Here is a 21,513-nt window from a genome sequence, read left to right on the forward strand (position 1 = left end):
AAATCAAGACAAACAAAGAAAAAGGTGAAGCCCCTGACTGACGCCCTGAAACCTGTCCCATTGGGAAGGCCACTTCCGTCCAGCGGTCCCTTGGGCGACGCCGTTTTCCGCAGTTGGGATTGATTTTGGGAGCAAACGGCATCCACCACGACATTACCCTGTTGTACTTCAGAAATCGGTCGGCACTGATACACATCCAAATAATATGAATGAAAAAAAAAAAAAAAAAAAAAAAAAAGGACAGAAAAGCCAAACGCAAACAGTAAAACGTCAAACCGGTGACAAGAACCCAATGTCGGAGGCATCGTGGCTGTCACCCTGACGTGTTTTCTAAAAAAAAAAAAACATGCTACATCGGCTCGTTTTCATGATAGACTAGTAGATATTCGTCCCGTTACCCGTTTCAACGGCACCCCCCCCCAAAAAAAACCGCGGGTTCGCACGTGCGCGCGCGACCTATATCAACTTCAAGCTTCAGCCTCGTCGGCTCATCGCTGCCGATGCACCTGCTGCCGCCAAGTCCTGCTTCCCACTAGCTGTTCGGCCGGCCGCTCGAGGCAGACTGCTGATGCTACTGACGGAACCCCCAGCGCTGGTCCGTCTGCTGAGGCTGGCTGCTGTAGCCGCCGTAACCCCCCCCGAGGTGCGTCGCGAAATGCCGGAAACGGCCTTGTGCGGGCTGATGCCGCTTCTCATCGGATGCCCAAGGCTCTTTGCTGCAACGCTGCTGCTGGGAGGATCCGGCAGTGGACGCAGGTTCGCGCTCGCCGGCGTTCGCTTGCACGGCGACGCGTCTCTTGCCGGCAGTCTCGGAACGGCCGCAGCGGCCGTCTTCTGGCCCGTTATGAACTCGTGACGGACAGCGTCCTCGGGCCGCAGTCGCCTCTCCGGGTCCCACCGCAGGCAGCGCGCAACAAAGTCTAGGAATGCTTCATCGTCACACTTCAGCACTTGCGGCAGCGTTTTGGACGACGGGCGACGCCTTCTGCCCTTTGACGATACTGTGAGCCGCGGCTTGCCCAAGGAATCGAAAAAAAGCTTCTTTCTCGTGCTCTTCTCGATGAGATGCTTCTCTGGTGGTCCGAATACCTCCATGATGCATGCGAGCTGTTCCTGCTCATTCTCCCCCGGAAAAATGGGAACTCCCGTGTAGAGCTCGGCCAGAATGCAGCCCACGCTCCACATGTCGATGGGCATGCTGTACGTCATGCCCAGGATCACCTCGGGCGATCGGTAGAATCTCGACTGGATATACGTGTAGACCTTTTCGTTCTCGAAGCAGCTCGAGCCGAAATCAATGACCTTGATTTCAGAGTGCAGCGGGTGCCTCAGTAGAATGTTTTCGGGTTTCAGGTCGCAGTGGATGACCTTGCGCTGCTTGAGCAGTACCAACGAGGTCAGAATCTGTTTTGTGAATCGTCTAATGATTCGAATAGAAAACCCGCGGAACGAGTGCGCCTTGATAAACTCGTAGAGGTTCATGTCCAGAAGTTCTGTCGAGATGCACAAGTGTCCCCGGAAATAGAAACTTTGCGTAAAGTTGACCATGCTGTGTTTGTTTTTGGGATCCTGTACACTGTTGTTAGATGTGCGTGCCAGATTATTTTTTTTTGCAGGTATTTTATTTTTCCCCGTCTGCTTTCCCGGCCAAGACTTACCCATTCGCGAAGCTTTTGAAGAATGTTAACCTCAACTAGCGCTTGCTGGTGGAACCGCTTCTTGTTTCTGATGATTTTGATCGCGACAAGGTCCCCAAGCTTGTGATCAATGCAGCGCACCACTTGTCCAAAGCTTCCCTTGCCCAGGACATCCACAATCTCGTATCTGTAGGAGAGATGATCGCCAGGTACAATGGTGTAATCTCCACGCTCGTCATCGTAGCCAAAGTTGGGCGAATCCGATTGCAAGTCACCCACAACTTTGCGTGCATTCTGGGTTCCGCAAAAGTAAATGTCCTTGTAGTCAACGATTTCGCCTCGCTCATAAAGGTTCAAGATGGCGATGCGGATGGCATCTTGAGGACCAACTCGCTCCTTTGGCGTTGCTCGCTTCTTCAAGGCGTCAATTGTTCTGCCGGCAATCTCGGTTTCTTTCCGTCGGGATCCCAACTTGCGCATCTCTTCTTCGGCTGCTTTGTCATCCTTGTCCAGCTCTGTAGTCCAAGAGCCGACGGTTTGAAGAACAGTCGATGATGCCTTGGGTTTGACAGCTCTGTCGGCCAACCCACTGGCCAACCCGCCGCTGGCATGTCTCGTCGATGCCTTTGTGACAGAGTCCTGACCTTCCTTGTACGCACTCCAGGTATCGCTCTTTACGCGATCCCTCGTGCCGTAATTCACCAGGCTTGCTGCAGAGCTCTTGCGCCTTCGAGACTCCATGTCGGCAAGGCTTGAGCTTGCGCTCGCCGAAGCGCTTGGATTCGCCTGCTTCGAGCCTGCAAAGCCACTGATCGTAGCAGATGCTGAAGCCGGGATCCGGGGTGGGACCATGTTCTCTGGCTTTGTCTGCGGCAGCGGGACGGGGTTTTCCAAGGCATCAGCGGAGGCCTTGCTTTTGTCACGCTTCCATGACAAACTTAGTTTCCTTCTTAGGGAGGTCTTGGACGAGGGACTTCGGGGCTCCCGTTCCTCCCACTCTGGCGCCTGGGGCTCTGGCACGGGGGGTTTCGGTGGGAGAGACTGGTGTTCTAGCTTGTGCTTGTGCAATTGCCGGGGACCAGCGGGCTTTTGTTGGATGCCATCGTCAAAGAAGCTCCCTGTGATGGTAGCAAAGCCTCCTCCCGTCCTGGATCTCTTCAACTGGCCGGGTTCTAAACCACCCTTTGGAAGGGAGGAAGATAGAAATGGCGAAATGCTCGTCTTCGGCGTCGGTTCTGGAAAGTTGGAAGAATCAGATGAACTGCCGCCTGGTGGCGTCGGCGTGACGCGGCGGATAAGGTGAGTGGATGTGCTGCTCCGCAGTGAGGGGAGCTCGATAGGCTCGTCAAAGTTGCACTTGGAAAAGAACGAGCTCCTGGATGCGGTCATGGGGGTTGTCGGAGATTTGTGTATCTGTCGTGAGGGTAGCGGGCTTAGGTCGCGCTGCGAGGCATCTTGGTGGCTCCTTTTGGATGCTGTTGGGAAGCTCAGCGGCCCAATATTCAGAGGCGGTAGTCTGAGGGGCTCCAACTGCTTTTTACCTTGGCTGCTTTTTTTCTCGTGCTCAATGCTTGAAATGCCCACATAGGAGCTCTTTCTGGCGGCCGCCTTCTGCTGGGCTTTGATCGGCTCAGGGTGCACTTGCATAGATATGCTGCCGGTCGAGTTGCTATGGATGCTTGTCGAGTCCATGGCGCTCAGGTTTGACTTCTTCAAGTCAACAAAGTACGTCTCGGCAGAGGTTTCCTTTGGAGATTCGTAGGCTTTGGGAATAGCAGGAACAGGGGGAACATCTTCGTCATCTTCGCCTTGCATACTGCTGTGTAGGCTCGCGCTCTTTGGAGTGGGTAACCTAGTAACCGAGGAGGATGGCTGGAGGCGTGGCTGAATAGACCCGGTTGAAGTTCTCACAGTGTTGAAACTGGTTGTCGATCCTATTGACAGGCCGGAGCTGTATGATTTCCTATTATTCACATCCGGAGTGGTGCGAGCGGAGGAAGGAGTCAGGGATGGTTTGCGTGGTATTATAGAAGGAGATCGAGACTCGGCTCGCATATTTAACGAGGGTGGTGGCGGCGGCGGCGGCGGCGGCTCAGTTGCAAGCACATTCCAGCTTTGCGATTTGGGCATTGTGGATAATCGCCTCATCCTCCTCGTGTCAGTTGGGCTAATGGTTCGAGCTCCAAGACCTGTGGCGTGACTGGCTGGCATGAAAGACATCCGTTTGCTAGACGACGGGGTGCTTGTCTTGACACCGACCCGCGGGGACCGGGGGGCCAGAGCAGAGAGGCGATTTTGTTCTGGAGCAACATCAGATACTCCTAGTAGATTGGCGTGGCTCGTTCTTGGCGGAGGTTGGACCGACTTTGCCTTGGCAGCCCTCGAATTCGCCAAGGGGCGTGGTGCGTCTAGGTTTGCAACCCCCTTGTCACCGAGGAGGCTGGCACGCCTCGCATACGAGTTTCGACCTGTCACATCAGGGTCCGCCATCGTTGCTGGTCCTATAGATCTTCGAGGTCTAGAAACTGCTTGGTTCGAAACAGGAGGATAGTGACTTTGACGTCGACTTCGCATCGCCAAGGGTGGTGCCGTGGGAGCATCCAAGGTGCCAGAGGAGGAAGACAAGGTTGACGACACACTAGTCTGGCGGCTAGAAGTACTGGGTCGTCGCAACAGTGACCCGGAACGACTAGGCCGCGTCGAGGGGAGCGATGGTATGCTTCCATGAGATGAAGAAGACGCGATGGGAGCCATGACTATCGATTTCTCAAGCGCCTTTCTGTTCATTAATCCTCCATCTTCCGCCATACTGCCGTCTCCTATTGGTGAAGGGGGTCGTCTAAACTTCAAGTTGTTTGAGGCAGACTCGATGCTGCTCTGCAGATCGTCGAAGCTGGTCGAAGGCAGAAATTCAACAGATGGGGTCGTCTGGGCTTTCTGACCAGTCTCGCCATTCCGATCGAGGGAAAGCAGAGACTGGTTGGTAGATGAAGATTTCGAGAGCATCGAAGCGCTTTGCAGAAAGATATCGGGGCTCGCGACCGTGGGAGAAGGTGCGTTGAAATCAGTAGGGTTTCGTCTGGGAAGAAAGCCAGGATAAAGACCGTCAGCAAAGTGCATATGCATGCCTGACGTTGGCCAAGGGAGATGGACAAATAGGTAAGAATGGATCAAATAATAGCCGCCAATGAGAGAGATTGGAGGCTTGACGCTGGGTGGTGAAAGAGGAGAGAATACCTACAATCGAGTTGAATGATTCGCCTGTAGAGACCCAGAAGATGCTTTGTGCATCAGGGTCATGGAGTCAAACACGCACGCCAGCTACTCAATCGGATAGTCGCCAGTTGCAAGCAGCTTTGTGGCTCTTCGTCGCTGGGGAGGCGGCCTCAGTCCCGTCAAGGAGCTGAGTTCATCCGATACGCTACCTCATTCCGAACGCGGGTGTTTCGCGGGATGGCAGTCCGTCGACGGGGGAGTTGCTCGTGGAAGGGTAACAGAACAGATTTGCCAACTACAAAGCTCGACAGCGAGGCCAGGAGGGGATGCAAATCCCAAGTTGACTGGTGCCGACGTCGACCCCGGAAGAAAGACTCGACAAGGCGTCGTTGCGTTGAATCGCAGGCCACGAGAGGGGGGTGATGGATGGATGGAGGGACGGACGGATGGACGGATGGATGGGAAATTGAAGTTGTCGTTGTCGGATTTGTTTTCGATAGAGGAAACAGGGTGCGGAGGCCAGTGGAGCTATCTGAGTGGTCAGGCTGTTGGCCCACGGGTCCCTTTTCGGTGGCGCAAGGCTCAAGCGGTGGGAAGGGGCGACTCACCAGCTGCCCTGGACGACCAGCTACCTACCTTAGGTACCTAAGGTATGTATGTACCGTACCGTACCGTACCGCACTTGGACTGTTGGGGACTGGCATGAGGCCGTTGACGGATTTGAATAGGGCAACCCGTCTGTGAATGGGCAACGTTCCTACGCACCACGGAGTACGGAGTACCTGGAGCGGGAATCAATTCCTCGTCTGCTGGGATAAGCAACACTGAACCACTAGCATGAGGCCCAGTTGGAAGACGGTGATGCCATACGGAGTACCGTGACCATAGATAGCCCTTGGGTCTTACGGCTCAACCGACTCCAACCCGTGGAAAGTTCCCCAATCTCAGAACAACAAGGCCCATCAATGATCAATCCCAGACGAAAGAGCACGAAAAGGGGGGCCAAAAGCAGCGATCCGGCGCCATCCACACGTAGAAGGGGGCACGCCTGTTAATGTGGAGCCAAGCAAACCATTGAGACTTGAAACGGATTGTTTTATCACGTAGTAGTCAGATCATCAGATGGAGAATCAGGCAACGCGCCATCTACTAGTACATAGCATGCATGGTGCAGCTGTGCAACAAGCTTGGGAAGCTCATGTGGGCGCTCCTTCCTCGAGGTGGGGAGCCGCACGGTAGGTGGCGGGCGCTAGCAGGTGGTGTGGTGTGAAGCCACCGAGGCTGGCTGGTGCTGATGTTTCTGATTGTTTCTGATGTTTCCTGTCAGGAACCAGACCAGACGCATTTCAAGAAAGCTCTGCCGAGAGATGGACGCGACACACACATGGGAGAACCAAACGCTCGGCGGGCATCATCATGCTCTCGCAGCGATAAGCTAGCTGATGCACATCCCTCTCAGAAGCTGGCGTTCGCAGTCGCAAGGCCAAAGTCAGCGGCGGTAGCCCCGTCTGTGCGAGACTTGCATCGTCTGGCCCTTTTCCAAGGTATGTAATCCAAGACCGCAAAGCACCCGGCAGCAGCACTATTGATCTCCTTAAACCTACCTCGCGGGCTAGATAATAACGTCCTCGCATTAGACACGCGCTTTCCATAACCGTCACTAGACCACGTCATCCGACAACCCTCACAAACACTGAATAAAAGGCGACAGCCACGATATCAATCCAAGACTACAGAGTTAAGCAAGCAAACTCTTTGCTGGGGGCGTGCATAGGTACATCATAACTTGGTGGGATCACCAGGTGTTCAATGTCACTCGTGCCCCACAGCCAGGCCCCGTATTTCTGCCGCATTGCCGTGGCAAATGTCAAAAACAAACGAGGCCGATAGTCAGCCATAATTCTGAGCCGCCGTGGAATTGCAGCTACAGAGCGGTGTTTGGTGCGTCAGATTTCACTTACGGAGCAGCCCTCAATGGGAAAAGCCATCATGATGAACTAACCAGTGTGCTGAAGACCGGCGTGGGAGGCCGTATGTTGACTTTCTGCTATTGGGGCGGCGATGAAAAATGCTCCATGATGGGAAGAGGGATGAAACTGAACAGATATCGGGAAAATGTATAAATCCGGAACCGGAAGATACTCCGATTAGTCTCACCGCCAGATACTTTACTTTTACTTACCCTACCACCTACTCATGGGTACCCTGAAAGGTACTGAAAAAGTTTTTTTCTTTTTGTCATTCCGGGGTACAGCTTTCCACCAATAGCGCCCTAGCACGGAATGGTCAATACAAGTCTTACTGTTGGCAAGTGGCACGGGCCAGTAGCTCCGACCGCCGCCCGAGCGCCCGCCATCACCTCGTCACATGCTAGGCCCAGCTTCAGCCATCCACAAGGAACCACAACGACACTCCAGCCAAGCAGGCTTCCCGACCTCCTCTGCCCTCGAGGCAACCATGTCACGGCCGGAATAAGTCGCGTCTAGCAGCCATGGACGACTTTGCAAACGATTTCATCGCCTCTGCCGAAGACGCCGCCGCCGCCGCCATCTCCGATGGCAGCCCGCCCTCCGCCCAGCACCAGCACGGTCCCGACGAAGCCGGACAGAAGCGTCATCGGCATCACAAATCTGGCTGGGGAGGGCTATCGTCCTTGCGGGACAAGGCCTCCATACAGGACCGCTTAGTGGACAAGTAAGAAAGACATCAACCCTGGAAAAAAAAGAAAAAAAGAAAAAAAAAAAAGGCACCAGGGGCACTGTTGGCATGGCAGGCTGCGGGATCACACTAGGCAAACCGCATATGGGGCCAGATGGGCAAACCGGTTGTTTTGGCTCACGTCTTGCTGATAATGTTCACGCAGGTTGCTGCAGCAAGTCATCCCCATCGACGACGCAGCCCAGGACGTCGGCCAGGACGTCCCGAACCCGTTCCAGCGGCCCAACTTCAACCTGACCATCATGTCGCACAACTTTCGGCGCTTCAACTCGCGGATCGGCGTTGTCTTCCGCTTCCAGGACAAGGTCGAGGCCCTCCTGTCGTGGCAGACGACGTCCCACACCGTGTCGTACCTGGCCGTCCTGACGTTCGTCTGCCTCGACCCGTACCTCCTGTCGGCGCTGCCCATCCTCTTCCTCGTGTTCGGCATCCTCATCCCGGGCTTCGTGGCGCGCCACCCCGCGCCCCCCCGGGGCACCTTGTCGAGCGAGCAGAGCATCGGGTACTCGCCGAGCGGGCCGCCGCTGGCCCCCGCCGCGACGCCCCGGCCGGCCAAGGAGCTCAGCATGGACTTTATCCGCAACGCGCGCGACCTGCAGAACCAGATGGGCGACTTCAGCAACGCCTACGACAAGGTCGTCGAGCTGCTGGTGCCCGTGGCCAACTTCAGCAACGAGGCGCTCTCGTCGACCGTCTTCCTGTTCGCCTTCCTGGGCAGCATCGTCATGATGCTCGCGGCGCACATGCTCCCCTGGCGCATCATGTTCCTGCTCGCGGCGTGGGCGCCCGTGGTGCTCTGCCACCCGTCCGTCACGAGGGCCCTGCGCGACGCGCGCCGCGACCGCGGGGGGGCCGAGCCCGCGTCCGGCGCCCGCAGCTGGCTGGACGGCTGGATCGCCCGCGACGTCATCCTCGACTCGGCCCCCGAGACGCGCGAGGTCGAGATCTTTGAGCTGCAGCGCAAGTCGCCCGCGGGCGAGTGGGAGCCCTGGGTGTTCGCCCCGAACCCCTACGACCCGCTGTCCCAGGCGCGCATCACGGGCGACCGGCCCAAGGGCACGCGGTTCTTCGAGGACGTGCTGCCCCCCAGCGCGTGGGAGTGGAGCGAGAAGAAGTGGGCTCTGGACCTGTGGAGCCGCGAGTGGGTGGAGGAGCGCATCATCACGGGCGTCGAGGTCGAGACGGAAGGCGAGCGATGGGTCTACGACATTTACAGCGACAAGGAGGACCGCACCGGCGTGCTTGACACCCCCGAGCCGGTCAAGAGCCGAGACTTGGCGCAGAGGCAGACCAGCTGGGAGGAAGGGGAGGACGGCGCCGGCAGGAGGGGGGATTGGCGCCGGCGGAGATGGGTGCGCCTGGTCAAGAGAAGGGCGGCTCAGGAGGCATCGTCATGATTGTCTGGCCACCCCTCTCTCTGTCCTTTTCCTTACATTTTGTTCCCCCACCAGAAAGCAATCCGTATACATGGGGCGCGGACCATGGATCCATATATCCCCACTCACCATGCCCTTGTTTGATCGTGGCGAGGCATTTCGCTGTGGATGGAATTGCATATCGCTCAGCATGCCAGACTACCTAGTATTGTAATTCGCCCCCTTCTGTCCCACTTGTTCTATTGTAGTCACGCCAGATCCGCCTCTCCTTGAATGGCAAGCCCCTCAATTTCTTCCTCTCTTTTTTACTTTCAATGCCACATCGCAATGTCCAAAAAGCTCCAGAATGCGCAGGTGATTCTTCATGGTGGGTTGGGGACATATAAGGAGCCAAACCGGTATATCCTTGAGAAGAAAGTCTCCCCCAGTTGAACTGTTCAGTTGCCGACATTCTCCTCCCAAAAGACTTGTCCTTTTCAATGTCAACTTGACTTTGCTTGAATCACCATCTTATCCAAAATCTTTTGCACCCCGCTTGACTTTCCGTCTCCTCCGTCCATATCCTGGGCCATTCTTCTCGCTCTGGCGATCAAGATGGCGATGACAGACTCAGTGTACTCGAAACTACCGGTACTCTCCATGTACGCTACAGCGTAGCGTTTCACCTGGACATCCGCGGTTTTTTGCTTGAGGATGTTAATGAGCTGCATGTTTCCAGGGTTGGTTCTGATGCTGTGGATGACGGGAAACGAGAATTTGCCTTCAGTCAGGTCTTCGCAGAGGCCCTTGTTGTTGCTGTATTCCTTGGAAGACAGATTCATGTAGTCGTCGCGGATTTGGAAGATGAGGCCTACGAGGTTCACGAGGGGTATGCAGTCCGTGCCAGAAGCCGATTCGGCTTGCATGAGCTTGATACCCAGGCGGAACAAGCCGCCGGTCTTGTTGCCCACCATTTCGAGATAGTCGTCCTCGCTGGGACATGTGAGCGTATCGCGCCAGAAGAGATCCATGCCCTGCCCACGGTGCAGGTTGACCAGCTCATCAGAAAACATGCTGATGACGGCGGGGTTGTTTAGCTTTTGGAGTTCCTGGAGCGCGGCAAAGTAAATGTAGTTTGCCGAGTTGATGGTTTGCGGCACGCCAAAGATGTGATGGGCGACGGGAAAGCCTCGTCGCAACTCGGATGAGTCCTGAACGTCATCGATGAGCAACGACGATTCATGGAGCATGCCCACGGCTTTGGTAATGATGTTCAGGCGTTCGGGCGGAACCTGGAGAAAGGCGTTGAAGGAATTGATGACCTGGGAGCGGAAATCCTTGCCCGGGTGGCTGGCAACGTAATCAAAAGGTGCGCGAACCACTTTTTCCTTGTCGTCAGTCCACGAGCGCTTGGGCGTGAAGTCGAGGTCTTCGTGTTCATATCTGCTGGGATCGGGGGCCTGGGACAAGGGCTGCTGCTGTTGCTGATGCATGATGGCGACTGCGAGCGGGACGGTTGGATTCTTCTGCGCGCGCTGCCGATCCTTCTGAGGCACTTGTTCCTTTTGCTGGCCAAAGATGTCTGTTTCCACAACGGGTCCGAGAACACCGGGGAGCGGGGTGGGCTGAGCGAAACTCTGGTAGGTTTGGGGACTTGTGAGGGTTTCCGCGACGGCTCTCTGCACACTATTTCTGCTTAGGCCGGTGCTTGATCGTCGTGGAGGAATAGGATTGGGAGGTGTGAACGGAGGACTTGACGGGTTATTTGTATCCGAGGAGGCCATTCTGCCAGACACCAACGCTGGAAACTGCTCCATAAATGGCACATCTAACAAATCAGGCGAAGGTAAGCAAGGAGCGTCTGCGGGCATGGGGAACTTTGTTGGCCAAGGTTTCTTTTTCGAGTGGCGGATGCGAAGGGAGGGGGTGCGGGAGCGATTCGCGGGAACAGAATAGTGCAAGGTGCTGAATCGTAAAGAGTGGAGGGGCAAGCCCCGAGGAAGCGCAGAATTTCCCTTTTCGTAATGACGCGCAAACCAATGGTAACAATGAATGTTGAAGAAGTCAGAATCCTAGTGCAGTAGGGGCTTCGATCTCGGGGAGGTTGACGCCAAGGTCCGAAAGCTTGCCAGAAAATCCTAGGGGTGGCGAGATTCGAGACCGTTGGAATCAGGTCATCAATTTCGAGAACTGGCAAGGACGGAATAGCTTCAAACCTTGTTTGTCGTAGATCAAGTTTACCAACGATAGCAGGTGGACCCGTATAGAGCTCATGACATGTGACATGTGAGCTTGGTGTTGGGCCCCGGCCGCGATATGGGTATCAAGCGACGGAAAGGCCGCGCAGACAAATGTCATGCGAACGGCCCGTAGGTCCCTACTGATATGTCATGGGGTAAGGATACGTAGGGAGGGGAAGATGTGTCAAGAAATGGGTTCATTATAGGCCAGGAAGGTGTATGATATAGCAGAGTGGGGATTTGGGGAGTTTGAATTTGATGGATACATAGGTACATTCTTTACCTGCGGATGGCGGGCAGAGCCCTGGTTGGTCGCAGGCCGGTGCAGCGGCCGCAGGCAGATAGATGCAAGTCAGGTGCAGGCCAGGTGCAGGTCAGGTGGCGAGCCGGGTGCAGGCAGGCCGGCAGGTGCAGTGGGCTGGCTGTCAAGGCAAGAACTCCCCGTGCTTCAACCAGGAAGGAGCAAGGCCGGCCTGAAAGCAGCGAGATGCTCTAAACTTTTAGACTTTTGACTTTCCAAGGACGAGACATATTCTGTGCCACCATCCACGTTTCCGGAGAATAAAACGGCGATATTGACTCGCGCGCGTGGTGCTAGACTCGCCAAGACCTGCCTGAGGCACCGCGTTTGATACAAACCTCCTTGCAGCTGCACCTGAGGGAAAGAAGGGGAAATACATAGGACGGGTGGACGGGTGTGTCTTTGCCGAGGGCGGCTGAGAAGGAATAAAGCGTGAGCAGGACCAAAGAGAACGAACCCTCTATTCGTCTACGGAGTACGGAGTACAAGGGCACCTGAAACACCCCTGCACAGGAAAGCTGCCTACCAGGTAAATGTCGAAAAGGGCCCTCGGCTGATAGGCCAAGCCACACCGAATGCCCTGGATGACGAACGGGGTACGGAGTACGGAGTATGGTATGCTGATGAGTGATTACACAGGCCCATCACGCCCTGCCTGGATGCACGTACTCCGTACATGCATGCACTAACTATACGCTATATTTTACCCAAGGTAACGTGGGGATTTGGATTTGGCTATAAACTCCGTACCGAGTACACAGTCATGGCCAAGACATCTCCATGGATGCGTTTCAGATCACGTGCATCGGTTAGTGACCCTCGTTGCTGTGGAAACGACAATTCCTTAACCCAGACCCACTCCACCACAACGAGCAAACGGACGAGCAGGGCAGGAGTCCTCGAACCAACCCATGCTTGGGACTCAGACAACGCCTTGACGCCTTTGCATCTTCTCATCTTCAACCATAAAACCTTCACGGCAGCCATTGGAGTTTTCCTTTTCCAGCATCCTTTCCTTTCCAGATGCATTCCTACCTGGACCGTTTGTGACAACGCCTTGCGCCTTTGCGCTCCCACGCTTGCGGGCTTGGTCCCGATTCATTGCTCTGGTCTTTTCTTCTACTTCTATTCTTCTTTTTTTTTTTTTTTTTTTTTTTTTACTTTCCGCCCTCGAAAATACTCTTCCAGAAGCTTTCGCATTCCCCGGGTCAGCATAGGTGTACGGGCTGTTATCCGTCGTCGCTGCTCGATCCCCCGTACCGCCCCGTAAGCGAGACACCTTGAGCCGATACGAAGCAGAGAAACAACACAATGGAAGCTCTTTTGTCTCTTGCCTTCGACAACCTTTCATCCTATGACGGACCCAAGGTTCGAAAAGGCCTGCGTCAAGTAGAAGGCTTGTTGGCTCAGATTTGCTTGTCGGATGAGAGAGCGGCGCAACGGCAGTCAAAACCTCTTGTGGACGACGACGGAGGCACGCCAGTGAGCCCGCTGAGAAAGGATCTTGCGCAGCTGTCCAAAGATCCGGCTTTTCGCGAATTCTTCAAGCTGCAGGAAGGATTCGAGTGGAATGTTGCCATGCGGCTTATCGGAACCCTTGACCGATTGATGGCCAAGGGAAGTGACGGGCAGAACGATTTGCTCATCCTGAGCGCGTTGGACTTGATTCAAGGTGTTTTGCTGCTCCATCCGCCTAGCAAATCCTTGTTCTCCAGGGAGCAGAACATGAATGTAAGCAACCCATCCAAACCCAAAGAACCCCCCGACGTCGTCGCACAAGAGAACAATAGGCCTAACTCAAATCCTCGACTTTGCTTCCAGCTTCTACTCGACTTGCTGGAACCCTTCAACTGCCCTGCAATCCAGTCGGCCACTCTGCTGACTCTAGTGGTCGCCCTCATCGATACGCCCACCAACACACGAACTTTTGAAGGTCTCGATGGTCTCTTGACAGTCACCTCGCTGTTCAAATCGCGAACCACTTCGCGTGAGGTTAAGCTCAAGCTGATCGAGTTCCTCTACTGCTACCTGATGCCCGAATCGCCATCGATACCAAGAGCCGACCAACGAGACTCTGTTCCGGCCATGCTTCAGCGAAGCCCTAGCAAACTGGCTGGAGCATTTAATGCCGAAAAGGGCCGCAAGCATACCAACAGCTCAGGCCTGGAGACTCTGTCAACTCAGGAAAAGCAGGAACTTCTCAGTCGACACCTCAGCAATGTCGAGGATCTTGTTAAGGACCTGAAGAATTGCGCTCCTTTTGGCGGAGCCATTTGCTAGCTACCCAGACTCGACTTTGGCCCAGACGCAACTATACGTGCCTCGTCTCTCTTCACCATGATGCGGACTCGACTCGATTTGATTTGAGCCCAAACGCGACAACAGTACATGCACTTTTTTTTTTTATTGTCAAGACGCGTCTCAACTGATTTGACTTGGAACCAGACGCAGCCATGACTCTGTACTATTTTTCTGAACCCTCTGCGTTCTCTGTTGGCTTTTTGTTGTCCTAGCCTTTCCTTATCTTCAGCCTTTTGATCAGCATTAATGCGATGGATGAAATTTTTTCATTCTTTTTTTTTCCTTTTTGGCGTCGAACGTAACAATGGGGAGTTTTGAAGCTGCAAGTGCATTTCTTTTTTCGACTCACGGCAAGCAACATGCAATTGGACGAATTTTATTACGGAAAATATCGTGTACAGATAGGCAGGCGTTATATTAAGCAGAGGCCAAAAGATTTCTCTCCTTTTCAGCTCTGAAAGTTGGGTTGACAAAAAAAACACACACACATTAGCCTACGACCTTAGATGCCATGCTCACGCTTTTCTCTCGTTATGGAGGGCTAGCGCTTGACGGTGTAGGTGACCGAGGAGACGGGAGTTTTGAGCCATCCAGCTCGTTAAGGCCATCGTCGGGATCGACTGGCGCCATTTCCCATTGCGGATAGGACCTGATGGGCAGCCTCTTTTCCTTGGAGTAAATCTCGACGGGTATGGCCTGACGAATTGAATATGCAGACGATGGCAACGCTGTGCCCTCAATGCTCGTAGCGCAAGTACGCGCAGTGGTGTCCGTGTGCGAGTCCTCCGGACCACGATGGTCGCCCAGAGGCGGCAGCTGCGGCGGCGGCTGAACAGCGGCGCCTACAAGCTCCGTTGTCCCCGTCCGAGTGCCGCTGTTTTCCACTCGTTCCCTACGCCTCCGCTGGGTATACGAGACCGCCAGGCATGCCATGAGGAGGCCCACCGACAAGGCGCTGACGGCGATGCCGACACCCAGGCCTACCTTTGCCCCCGGCGGGAGCCGGTACGTCTCGGAAACAGCGACGGAGGACGGCGCCAGGCACGCGAGCGCCGTGGAAGCAGAGCAGTTGAGCGCCGAGACGCTGCTGGGGGGTGGTGGTTGTTGTTGTTGTCGCTGGACGCAGTTCCCGCCGGCCCGACACTGCGATCCGTAGGGACAGCATTTGCCGCCGAGGGCCGCTTCGCAGAGGTAGTAGGTCGGCTGGGGGCATTTCCTAGCACAGCAGCCCGGCGAGACGGTGGCGGCGACGCGGCCGGAGCAGGAGTATGCGTCGCTGGGACAGGGCGAGTCGCCGACGCAGTTGGATCCGAGGGGGCAGCAGCGCGGCTGGTTCGCCCGGTTGATGTAGCAGTAGCTTTTGTTGTCGCAGCACTGGTCGGGACGCAGGACATCGAGGCCTTTTTTATTTTTTTTATTTTTTGTTAATGGCACGGTTAGAAGGGGAGTTTTTGACTTGGAGAAAGGGGGGGAGAGGGAGGGCGCGGCGGAGAAGAGGGTACAGTTGTGGTAGGAGTCGCCGCAGTTGGCGGTGGGAAGGGATGCAGAGACGGGTGCTGGTGCCGGCGACGTGGGCGGCAGAGTCTCCGGCATGTCGGTGTAGAGGACGAAGCCGGTCAGGCTGGAGCAGCTCTTGTCATTGTGTCTGGGCGGCGGTGAGGCATGACATGAGGGAGAGAAGGGGAGAGGAGCGGCGGCACGGGGCGATGGGAACGCGCGATGGGAACGGGCGAGTTATCAGTTGGTTCGCCTGGGCGTGACAGTGCGGCGTGGGCTTGGGCGACGGCATCGTCAGCCTTGTCCGTGCACGGCGTTGCTATTGTTTATTGTGTACGGACTGCTCCGTAGACGGGGTTGTGATCGGAGCGCTGAACCGAGGCGGAGGAGGCGGCTCGGGGAGATGGCAGGCTGTCCAGGGCGTGCCTGGGGTATAAATAGCGTCAGCGGGTCTTTAAAAGGGTGCGTTATTTTGGGTTCTTGGCCTTTTCCGATGCAGACAATGGTGTTGGTGAGCACGTATGTACGTTGGCATTCCCTCTTGCTTTCATCGATAAGAGACAAAAACTCCCCCACGTTGCATCCCAGGCGCGCACAGTACACGCACTGTCTTGCGTACGGCCAGACCCCGCTCCACCGAGCTCGGCCCGGATCACGAAACCCGCGTCGTCGTACCGACTTTTGCTTTGCTTTGCACCAGAACCAAGCTTATTTTTTCTTTGTTCACTACCTTAGTCACAGGCTTCTCCTCTCTCCCGCCTCGCGCCCCTCCTGCGCGCTCTTCCAGGCGCGACCTCGTCCTCGGGATACGGATACGGATACGGATACGGCACCTCGTTGCGCTCGTAAGAGTTGGCCACGAAGCGCATCTGCTCAAACATGCTCGTCGCCACGCCGGGGTGGCAGTCGGGCCCCCCCTGGCGGCGCTGAAGGAGGCGATGCCCACCACGGCGCCGTTGACCACGAAGGGCCCGCCAATGTCGCTGGCCGTCTCCATGCCCCGCGCTGCCGGCGGCGCGCCCCTCGCCGCAGAAGTTGTCGGCGCCGACCTCGGCCAGGACGGGCCGCACGCGCTTGCGGCACACGCGCGGGCTGAATACGGGCACGGCGAACTCGAGGATGGCCTCGTGCTCCCGGCTGCGGTGGACGTAGGACCCGGGCCACGAGTACCCAACCCAGGGCAAGGTGCGCGGACGCTGGTGCCCGTTGCCCACGCGCATGCGGCCCGAGGGGTCGACGATGACCACCAGGCTGTCGGGCTGGGTCCGCGTCGTGCACGCAGCTGGCGGCGGTGAGGACCAGGTTCCTGCGCACCAGGACGCCGGAGCAGGCGGCCTCGCGGCAGGGGACACTTGGACCCGCGGGGCAGGCTGACCAGGCAGGGGTACTTGCCGGCCGGGACGGGGGTGCCGCCGAGGATGGCGGACACGCACGACGCGCCGGCGGCGGCGAGGGCCGTCACGAAGGAGGCCTTCGTTTGTGGAGCCAGTCGAGCTTGACGGGACCAGGCCATGTTTGAGCGCCGAGTTGAGCTCGACGAGAGCGCCGCCAGTGGGATGCTTGAATCGCGTCGACGTCAAGCGCCCCCAATCACGGGTTTGTATTGCTCTACCCGATGAGAGACGAGACCCCGGTCGTCGAATGACGCCGACGGGCTTTTGGGTTTGAGCACGTCTTTGCCTCGCCGAGCCTATCTAAGCAAAGCTAGGTAAAGCGAAGCATCAAGCCTCCTTTTTGTATCATAATGTCACGGTGCGTCGCTTCAAGATTTTGGCCGCCCGCCTGCCGGGACACTGATTGTACTGTACATACGTGATATTGATACACACTGATTTAATAAGTAGAGCTCTTGTCCGCCGACCAAACGCGCAAAAGTCAACCCAGCACCCCATTCAACCGTCGACCGTGGAATCTATCAAGACAGACGAAAAAAAAAAAAAAAAAAGGATCAACACCCAACGACAAGTGACGTCACCACTACCACCTCCCACCGTGACTCACGGCCGGGCAACACCCCTCTCGGCGCAGTACTTTTCCACCTCCTTCCGCAGGGTATCCCGCTGCCGCAGGGCGCCCTCCATGACCCGCTCGCACACCTTGCCGAGACCGCGCTCGTCGTCCCGCCTGGCCAGCTCGTCAATGTGGACCATCTCGGCCAGCACCGCCTCGAGCTGGTTGGGCAGCCAGGTGACGATGGGGCTGCCGCCCGTGGCCGTGGGGTGCGAGGTCCTCTTGAGGATGTACTCCCTGGCGAAGCACCAGTGCCGCCAGCGAAAGTCGCGCACCTGGTCCAGGATCTGCAGCCACAGGCTGCGGGACTCGCGCACGAGGTCCCTCTCCTCGTCGGAGGCGGGCTTGGCCCTGTCGAGGGCCAGCGCGAAGCCCCGCACGTCGTGCGCCTCGGAGACGTGCTTGACGTGCTGCAGGAAGTCCTTGTGGTTGCTGGGCCGGTACTTGCGGAAGTCGCGCAGGATCTCGGTCAGCGGCGTGTCGGGCATGGGCACCTGCAGGAGGTTGTCCATGAGGGGCACCATGGAGTCGTTGGCGCCGCTCTCGCCGCGGAACGACAGGGGCTCGCCGTCGTTGAGGCCCTCGTAGACGACGCCGTTGGGGAACATGCTCTGCGAGGTGATGCCGAAGATGAAGGTGCGGAAGCTGGTGTACTCGGTGGGCCGGGACTTGGCCCACATGGTCTCCATGACGGCGTTGATCTTGACCAGGGCGGCGAGGACCTCGCCGAGGCCCTGGTTGAAGGCGGCGCGCTGGGCGGGGGTGCCGAGCGGCGAGGACAGCTGCGAGGCGACGTCGAGGCACTTGACGGTGCCGGCGACGAGGGGGCCCGAGTTGCGGACCATGTCGATGTGGACGAGGACGAAGCCGGCCTCGGACGAGGTTGGGTCGAGGCCGTGCTCAAAGGCGCGGATGAGCCGGAGGTTGTCGTACTCGAGGCCGCGGGAGGGGTCCTCGAGACGGTAGTTGTACAGGGCGTAGGAGCCGGCGTATTCCATGAAGGGGAGGAAGCCGGCGCTGGAGCATGTTAGTCGGTGAAGGCGGTGTTGACGGGATGCAGGGTGTGGGTTGAGTGCAGGTGAAGTTGACGGAACGTAGGGTATAAGTGGTTGAAGGTGATGTTGACTCGACGCAAGGGATAAGGGATGCATGTTGGTGTAGTGTAAGGCATGATGGTGTAGTGTAAGGCAGGTTGATGCACGTGATGTTGATGCAATGCAAGTCATGCCATGCAAGTGGTGCAACATGCGCAAGCAAGCAAGGAAGGGCATGGGGATGGGGACAAGGAATGGCAAGCGACGTTGCAAGCAACGCCCTCCCTCTCCCCCCCCCCCCCCCCCCCCGGACGAAGCAACACTTACATTTCCGCACAGCGAGCAATCGGCCGCGCAATGTTCCTCGGCAGAACCTGCCTGCCCAGCCCGTACTCCTCGCCCCGGACGAAGCGCTCGTGGCAAGGCTCCAGCAGGTACGCAGACGCCAGGAAGGAGTAGTCGCGGTACAGGGCGTTCATGACGGGCAGGTCGTGCTTGTACTTTTCCATGTGGTCCGTCAGGTCCGGGAACTCGCTGTCCACCACGCCGCCCAGCTTGCTGCCGGCCAGCAGGCCCGGCTCGCCGGACAGCGTCTTGACCGGCATGCGCTGGAGCAGCGACTCGAGGGCCGCGAACTCCGGGGGCAGCGTGACGACGGGGTCCATGCGCGGCAGGAAGCCGCGCGTGGTGGACACCATGAAGGCCGGCAGCGACCGGTCGTCGGGACGAGCATCGTCCAGCACGTGGAAGGGGGCAGGCGCGGCGACGGAGCCCATGGCGGCGGCGGAAGCGAGCGGGGACGGGGGACAAGGACAAAAGGGCAGGGGCTGGGGCTACGGCTGGGGGGGGGCAAGCAAAGCAAAGCAAAGCAAAGCAAAGGCCAAGCAAGCAGCGTGTTTGTATCCCTGTCTATGTGTTTTACACAGCTGGGGGGCAAGCAAGACGGTGGCGGGAGAGGGGGAAGGGATGCCGGAGAGCAGCAGCAGAAGGACGTATGTGTGTGTGTGTTACCCAGCGGTGGACGGATGAAGGTGAGGAGAAAATAAAAGAAAGGAGGAAGGAAATGGTCGATGCTGGCTCGCCCGGCTCGCGGCGCCGATAAGTACCCTGTGGCCGGAATGCATTCCGGCCTGGCGAGCGGGGCGCTGGTCACGATGCGCCGAAGCATCGGAGCGCCTGGACCCAGCGCCTGGCTCGCCATTGGAAGGACGGCAGGCAAGCTGATACGTAATGGAAAAACGCGGCGCTTCTTGGTCCTGCGTCCCCGCGTCCCCGCGTCTCCCCTCCTTGGTCCGGGTAGGTCGCTTCGCTGCGTGCAAGGAAGCCGGGTTCACGCGGCCCCGGAGCACGGCGGCTCAAAGCAAGGGCCGTTGGGGACAAAATCGCCGCCGCCGGGGGGAGGGGGAGGGGAACAGCAGGAGCGCCTCGGCAAGGAACGGCAGCAGCGAGCACCGGGATGAAAAGCCAAAAAGGAGCCGGCCTCGCGTGAACCCCTTGGCCGAGGGGCCGACTCTGCCCAGCCCAGCCCAGCAACCCCCCGCCGGCATGATCCATCCGTAATAGCAATTGGCCTATTGGCCGGAATCATTTCCGGCCACGAGGGGGGGGGGGCCCATGATCGGACCCGGCCGCCAGCAACCACCTGGACTTTTTTGTTTACGTGGAACTTGGCTGGGAAAAGTGGGCTTCTCCGTCAATTTCGGGGACCGCCAGAAGGGGGGGAGGCGGTCTCGGCCGTTTCACCTTGCTCGCTCCGCGTTTGGGGCAGCTTTCGCGCGTTGCCAAGGGATTCTCGTGTCCGCCGTCACCGGTGACGAGTCGGTCCAGACCCAGCACGTCGGGTCTTGATGCTGCCGAGCGTTGCTTGTCATGGCCACGGCGCCTGTCCCGGAATACGGCGAGCCCATTGCTCCTGGAAAAGGCCAGAACAACCGCGAGTCAAGTTGCACGAAAGCTGCGCTTCGCCGCCTGCTCTCGGCACAACGAGAGCGGCGGCTTTGTGCCTGCGCATGGTGTACATGTCAAAGGAGCAGTAGCTCGCACACGCAAACATGCGAGGCGCGGAGCAAAGAGTCGTGGGTGGCTACTCGTTTCCTTGTGCCCGGGGCAAAACGCACTGTCGTGACTTGATCAAGATGCCCCGATACAACGTCTTGCAAAAGGAACGCCTGCAGTGGCGGCGTTTTGTAGGAACCTCACCTCCAGGCTGTTGAAAGCCAGCTTCTGCTCATGCTGCGACGGCGCTTTTCGCCCCGTTGGCTCCGAGTCGGCAACTGGGACGGTAGGCAGCCATTCTCACAGGCTTGTGGAATCTTGTCTGGCCTCGTGATAGCCAGCTGCAAAGGGTGCGAATAGAAGACGCCATCCTCGGTAATACCGAGCAAGGCATCCGGACCACCTGCAGCTTTCTTCACCTACGATCCGACAGCCCAATGCACAAAGGTCGTCTGTATTCTTTCGCTTCAAGCTCCAAGAAAATTTGTAATAAGAGAGGAGAGAGAGAGAGAGAGCAAAAAGAAGCAGAATCTACGACTTGTACCCTGACAATGGTTTGCGGTGTGTTATTACGTGCATTTCGACAACTGTCTCGCTGAGCTGAGCGTATCCTGTCGTACCATCCAAACCTCGGAACACTCCCCTTGGCGTGGTAATTCGGTCCTGGGTTGGCCCCCAGAACTGCAAATGAAGCTCGTTGGCATATCCCAGGCAAATGATGTTGAAGTACTTTGACGGCTCAGGACAATGTCATGTAGCTGGCATCAAGCGAGATCCGGTACGCGGTGGACTCGAGTCCAGCCAAGTCGATATTTAGATCGATGCGCCGGTTTTGCCCATGCGGCCGGCGACCTTGTACTCAGTTACCGTGTCGCGTAAAGCAATGTGTCGCATCGAGAGCCCAGGCAGGATGAGCCGCATCGCATCGCTCAGCGTAACGTAACGGAGGCTGCCAGGTGCTGACGCTGCCCGGGGTTGCTTTCTTGTTCGCGTTCAGAGCCGCTTACCTCGCATGCACACCGAGCCTTGACAGAGTACTCGAACAACGATGAGCCCCCGCGTACGCAGATCAGAAGTCTCATTGCTGGTCGCCATTGGCTGCGAGGCCTTTTCTTCCAGGACCAAGAACTAGATGGCGCAGCATGTCGGGATACTGACCAAAAATGCTCCCACGGCGAATACTGGCGTCAGCATGCAAAAAGTCAGCAA

At 57.2% G+C, this 21,513-nt stretch overlaps 8 protein-coding genes across 8 annotated transcripts; 2 read left to right on the forward strand and 6 right to left on the reverse strand.

The window, feature by feature from the left end:
- Positions 1-474: 474 nt before the first annotated feature.
- UV8b_07495 (uncharacterized protein) lies at positions 475-4,928 on the reverse strand (the record flags this gene model as incomplete). The annotated part of the gene is made up of 4 exons (XM_043144992.1): positions 475-1,569; positions 1,659-4,045; positions 4,448-4,716; positions 4,879-4,928. 4 exons carry the CDS (start codon positions 4,926-4,928, stop codon positions 475-477), a joined length of 3,801 nt encoding a protein of 1,266 aa, XP_043000927.1.
- A 2,416-nt stretch (positions 4,929-7,344) lies between these two features.
- Positions 7,345-8,968, forward strand: UV8b_07496 (uncharacterized protein; the record flags this gene model as incomplete). Its single annotated transcript, XM_043144993.1, has 2 exons — positions 7,345-7,547; positions 7,717-8,968. The coding sequence occupies 2 exons, from the start codon at positions 7,345-7,347 to the stop codon at positions 8,966-8,968; spliced, it is 1,455 nt and encodes a 484-aa protein (XP_043000928.1).
- Positions 8,969-9,429: 461 nt separating this feature from the next.
- UV8b_07497 (uncharacterized protein) lies at positions 9,430-10,710 on the reverse strand (the record flags this gene model as incomplete). Its single annotated transcript, XM_043144994.1, has 1 exon — positions 9,430-10,710. The coding sequence occupies one exon, from the start codon at positions 10,708-10,710 to the stop codon at positions 9,430-9,432; it is 1,281 nt and encodes a 426-aa protein (XP_043000929.1).
- A 280-nt stretch (positions 10,711-10,990) lies between these two features.
- Positions 10,991-11,284, reverse strand: UV8b_07498 (uncharacterized protein; the record flags this gene model as incomplete). Its single annotated transcript, XM_043144995.1, has 2 exons — positions 10,991-11,064; positions 11,143-11,284. 2 exons carry the CDS (start codon positions 11,282-11,284, stop codon positions 10,991-10,993), a joined length of 216 nt encoding a protein of 71 aa, XP_043000930.1.
- A 1,494-nt stretch (positions 11,285-12,778) lies between these two features.
- Positions 12,779-13,747, forward strand: UV8b_07499 (uncharacterized protein; the record flags this gene model as incomplete). The annotated part of the gene is made up of 2 exons (XM_043144996.1): positions 12,779-13,198; positions 13,289-13,747. The coding sequence occupies 2 exons, from the start codon at positions 12,779-12,781 to the stop codon at positions 13,745-13,747; spliced, it is 879 nt and encodes a 292-aa protein (XP_043000931.1).
- A 552-nt stretch (positions 13,748-14,299) lies between these two features.
- Positions 14,300-15,361, reverse strand: UV8b_07500 (uncharacterized protein; the record flags this gene model as incomplete). Its single annotated transcript, XM_043144997.1, has 2 exons — positions 14,300-15,168; positions 15,271-15,361. The coding sequence occupies 2 exons, from the start codon at positions 15,359-15,361 to the stop codon at positions 14,300-14,302; spliced, it is 960 nt and encodes a 319-aa protein (XP_043000932.1).
- A 635-nt stretch (positions 15,362-15,996) lies between these two features.
- UV8b_07501 (uncharacterized protein) lies at positions 15,997-16,778 on the reverse strand (the record flags this gene model as incomplete). Its single annotated transcript, XM_043144998.1, has 2 exons — positions 15,997-16,547; positions 16,580-16,778. The coding sequence occupies 2 exons, from the start codon at positions 16,776-16,778 to the stop codon at positions 15,997-15,999; spliced, it is 750 nt and encodes a 249-aa protein (XP_043000933.1).
- A 484-nt stretch (positions 16,779-17,262) lies between these two features.
- UV8b_07502 (uncharacterized protein) lies at positions 17,263-19,085 on the reverse strand (the record flags this gene model as incomplete). Its single annotated transcript, XM_043144999.1, has 2 exons — positions 17,263-18,292; positions 18,637-19,085. 2 exons carry the CDS (start codon positions 19,083-19,085, stop codon positions 17,263-17,265), a joined length of 1,479 nt encoding a protein of 492 aa, XP_043000934.1.
- Between the last annotated feature and the right edge of the window lie 2,428 nt (positions 19,086-21,513).

This window comes from Ustilaginoidea virens, chromosome 6, assembly GCF_000687475.1.
Source record: "Ustilaginoidea virens chromosome 6, complete sequence".
Classification (NCBI taxonomy): domain Eukaryota; kingdom Fungi; phylum Ascomycota; class Sordariomycetes; order Hypocreales; family Clavicipitaceae; genus Ustilaginoidea; species Ustilaginoidea virens.